Genomic DNA, 5000 nt, shown 5'->3' with positions numbered 1-5000 from the left:
CTCTACAACTTCAGGCACATAAGAGGTGCTATGTCAAATAGTGCTGCTCTGACATACTTGCATGCAATGATATTTTCTCACCTAAGCTATTGCATTACTAGCTGGACCATGGTGGGATCCACTACTCTCAAACCAGTGGAGAGTTTATTTAAAAAAGCACTTAAAATTTTAGATAAAAAACCTCTTTCATACCATCATTGTAACATTTTAGATAAGTACAACCTATTGAGTTTTGACAATTTCTGTAAATTCTCCTATAGCTGTCTTCTTTATAAGACTTTGCATGGCCTGGCGCCACCTTGTTTACAGGATTTTATAAAATATCGTCAAACACGAGTAACTCGAGCAGTGGTCAATAAAGATGTAGAGATTCCTTTCAGGAAAACCTCTTTCAGTCAAAATGCATTATCCACTAAAGGCGGCATATTATGGAACTCTATTCCTCTGCATATAAGGGAATGTCCCTCTTTAGCCACCTTTAAGATGGAGTATAAAAAGTGGCTTCGAGCCCAACAAACATGTTCACACTGATGGTCTGAGCCTCTACACAGCGTACACGCACACACGCACACACACACTCACATAACACATGGCCCTATTTTTTGGGACCTTTTTCTTTTCTCTTTTCCTTTTATTTACATGCATGCCTTTTGCTTCTGTAGTGGGTTTTATTTCTTTTGTTACTAACAGTCTGTTTTATCTTAAAGTCTATTGCTTGTAAACATCTAGCCTGCCTATTGGACACCAGATGGAAATTAGCCCTTGGGCTACAATCTGGCATGTTTACATATATGTACATGTATGTATATGTTCATTAATGTGCAATGTCCTGAACAAATAAAGTAAAGTAAAGTAAAGTAAATACACGCACGCGCACACACACAGACTCTTTCTCTCTCTCTCTCTCTCTCTCTCTCTCTCTCTCTCTCTCTCTCTCTCTCTCTCTCTCTCTCTCTCTCTCTCTCTCTCTCTCTTTCTCTATCTCTCTCTCTCTCTCACACACACACACACACACACACACACACACACACACACACACACACACACACACACACACACACAGCGTCTGTCAGGTAAGCCTGACATATGGGCAGTACGTCCACATGTCCCTGAGTGCTTTGATGTGGCCCAGAAGCATGCCGCATGACAGATCAGATCACCTGGGCCCATCGAAAATGATGAAGGTGCCACAGATGATGCACGGCGACCCATAAGATGCTGCCACGAATGCACCAAGACCAAAGACTAGATAGAGCTTGATGTTCTCACACCACACAGGATTGCCATGGCTACCACAGATGCAGCAGCAATCAGATGAATGTATTTTTATACGTGTGACTTATAAATAGTATGACAAACGGTTTATGCCCAGCGTGGCCGTACATATCGAACAAATGTACACCCGCACATGGACACGCACGCACGCACGCACACACACACACCCACACACACACACACACTATACAGACAAATTAACATGATACACATAGAAACACACACACACACATGCATAAGTACACACACACACACACACACACACACACACACACACGCTTCTCTCTCTCTCTCTCTCTCTCTCTCTCTCTCTCTCTCTCTCTCTCTCTCACTCGCTCGCTCGCATGCACGTGCACACACTTTTCTCTCTCTCTCTCTCTCTCTTTCTCTCTCTCTCTCTCTCTCACACGCACGCATGCACACATTCACACACACACACACACACACACACACACACACACACACACACACACACACACACACACACACACACACACACACACACACACACACACACACACACACAAATGTTTCATTTCCATGGTTTGAGAGCAGGGAGGACATGAAAAGTCAGCAGAGCTTCACTGCCAAAAATTGGTTCATATAAAGGATGCAAAACACCTTGAGGGAAACCAAAACACTCATTCCACAGTTGAGGATGCTTTCAAACTCCGAAAGTCATAGCAAACATTGGATTCTTCAGACAATATATTAGACCTTTAGTAGAAAAAAGAAATAAGATATTTTTTTCTGCTCCCTGTCACCCAGCCCTATCTACAAGTCTACGCCTGGTCCGATCGGACTATAAATCTGGCCTGAGTCATTTGGGCCATCCATCTCCGTGTGGTGGTGGCATCTTGAGTCAGTCAGCCTGGCCGGCCCTGGCCCTGCTCTGATGCCGCTTCTGGTGCCCAAGGTGGTCATGACTCGTCACTCTCGCGCTCCCAGCACTCTGATTGGTTCCCCCTGATGGATCGGCAGCCAGCCCCTGCGTCAGGGTGAGTAAGGGATTGAGGCTGATAGTCTGCCAGCCAGGCCCAGTCACTTCAAGTTCGAGACTCTCTCTCTCTCTCTCTCTCTCTCTCTCTCTCTCTCTCTCTCTCTCTCCCCCCCCCTCTAGCTGTGGGTAGGGGATGCTTGTGCCTCTTTTTTAAAATGTGGACCATGTGCCTTGCCCCATTCGTTCATGCTGTTGTTCATCCGTCATGGCAAACGGTTTAGTCTGCTTTCCTGAAAGGAGAGCTAATGATTGACACCGGGAGCTGGAGTCAGCTGACGATAAACCACGCTCAACAGTGAGCACTGTCACTTTGTGTGAAAAGCAATCCCTTCGCGGATGGTCCGTTAAATGGCTGGAAATCAGCTGAGAGCGCTGCTTTAAGGATGTCATGGCATCCCAATCAGATTTGACTCCCAGGCATTGGCCACTAAGTCGCCATGCTCAGCAGCCCATGGATCAAGTACGGCTGACAGACGGGGAGAGACAATCACCCAGCGATGGAACCCCAGGGAGCCTCATCATCACATCCCATGATCACGACCCCGACCAGAATAGGACTGGCCAAGGACCTCACTGAGAGGGAGGTCAAAGGACAAAGTTCAAAGTTCAGTTTGAAAGACCGAGACAGGAAGATGAATGGGCGTCAGAAAGGGCTGTGTGTGTTGGGGGCACGGAGTGGAAACTGAATCCAATTTACTTTCCTCCACACTTATTTTTTTCCCTCGATCATATTTTTTTCCCTGCCAATAAGTTTAATACAACAGATGATAAATAATAAAGGAAGGGGGCACAGCGGCTGTCAAAACACACATCGTTGCCAGAGTGTAAGCTCCCACCCATTACTTATTGACACTGTTTGGTCGTCGCCTTGAACCTGCGCCCGTGCTACCTCAGCATTGGAATATCACTATAGTAGAGTCAGTCATCGTTGATGTAATTGGAATGGAGCATTGTGGCTAAGATAATGCACAAACAAAACACTGCAGAAAGTGTCAAACGAGGAATGATACAGCCAGTGGAGGAACAATTGCACATAGGGCCCCAGGGCAAGACACTTATTAGGCCCTCCATACGACTTGCCATGGTCAAAAATAGGGCCCCCACCACCAATACAGGAGGGCCCTGGGCTCAGGGGCAAATGCCCTGCTTTGCCCCCCCCTATAGCTCCGCCCCTGGATACAGCCACAGTCTTTCCAGTAGATTCCAGTACACATTCCAGAAGATAATGTGTGCAGTAAGTGCGTATCTGCTAAAAAAGACAAAGCAATAAAAATGGCATTATGGCCTTAACTTAATTAGTCTAACTCAGCAGCAGGAAGTCAGTGTTGAGGCTTACCGCCAAGACCGGGCCTCAGTCGATTATCGTAGCCGTCCAGAAGCCGGTCCAGGATGTGCGTGAAGACTGTGATGTTGTTCTTCTGATCTTCGCTGTGCTGATCAGTGTCTCCAGACACTAACCTACAAAAAAACGAATACACACATTGGTATGTATAGACACATGCAGTCCATTTTATAGGCACTTGATCAAAATAATAAATAAGCAAGACAAGTACTGTAGTGCTGGCATCGTTATACTGTCAGCACATGACGGCATCCATTATTGACCGTCTTCAGCCTACTTGCCATTGATTTATTGAGTCGTGTTAGACAAAGATGAGGAAAATCTCCCTTTTGAGACAGTCTCAATAAGCCCATGACAGGGCTCTCTCCACTCTATGTGAACACGTGTGTAAATGTGTCGAACCCTAAGCACCCTAAAACACATCTCTGTTGCCTCAGCTAAAATGTCTGCTGGTCCACTGAGAATTGCTAATTTATCCGTCATAAACACTTGACAGTGACACCTCGTTACAGTTTCTGCCTTCTACCATGGAGTGGTTGATTCTGGAGGTCAAATTGCAAGCATTGTATGGTCATTCATTTAACTAAACGCCTCCATTCCGAATGACTAAAGACTCAACCTGCTTGCCAAAAATCCTTGAAAACAGAATATCTGCTTGCAGTTTACCCTGAGGAAGGTCAGTAGACTGAAAGCTTGGCAAATAAAAAGAACACAACGAGGATTTGAGAGTGCAGACATTTTCCTTTCACTTATCAGAGTTTCTACCCTTCTATCTATCATGAAGGTGTTGGTAAGGGTTTCTTCACCCCACTAAATTAAAATGATTCTGAAACACAATTGAGCCAAAGAGGCAATTTTATAAGGTTTGAAATGATGTCAGTGGGTCACCAATGCACACAGTTTTTACAGCTTATGTTATAGGCTACCTCACATCTCTTTCCTGCATTTCCACCATTCATCAAATCAACGGGTTTGTTTTTAATCTAATTCCAATATGATTGTAATTCCAATTCCACAAATGAATTTTATTGGATTGTGTTAGGCCACCACAACATGCTGTGCTCCACTATAAACAGTTCACAGTCACGTCTCAAAACAATTACTTCTACTCACAGTTTCATTCTCATAAAGGGGCGCAAGAACCAACAATACATCAGAGCAAGACATTGGTGTCTGACCTTTTGTATCCAATAAAACTATCAGCTAGTTCACTTAAGCAGATTTTGATAGATTGAAGAAGGAATCTCTTGCTACATTGAGAGTCACATCCCTTGCGAACTTGAGATGCTCTGTTGTTTTCAGATGATGAGACCAGAGACGCACTCACACCAACCCCTATCAATAAGCTCGGGGTCTTCGACTGTATTGTATTGCTTAATTCCT

The 5000-nt window shown here is 44.8% G+C and overlaps 1 protein-coding gene across 1 annotated transcript in view; it reads right to left on the bottom strand.

Annotated features, from left to right (window-relative positions):
* Window positions 1–5000, bottom strand: part of LOC134438335 (gamma-aminobutyric acid receptor subunit alpha-2) — a 65667-nt gene that overhangs the window by 60129 nt on the left and 538 nt on the right. The window contains exon 2 of the mRNA XM_063187884.1: window positions 3612–3733. Coding sequence (XP_063043954.1) covers window positions 3612–3733 — 122 coding nt within the window. The remainder of the gene's footprint in view (window positions 1–3611; window positions 3734–5000) is intronic.

The sequence above is a fragment of the Engraulis encrasicolus genome, chromosome 22 (assembly GCF_034702125.1).
Source record: "Engraulis encrasicolus isolate BLACKSEA-1 chromosome 22, IST_EnEncr_1.0, whole genome shotgun sequence".
In the NCBI taxonomy this organism is placed as follows: Eukaryota; Metazoa; Chordata; class Actinopteri; order Clupeiformes; family Engraulidae; genus Engraulis; species Engraulis encrasicolus.
Note: the sequence above shows the minus strand (reverse complement) of the source record. Positions and strands in the feature narration are given on the sequence as shown.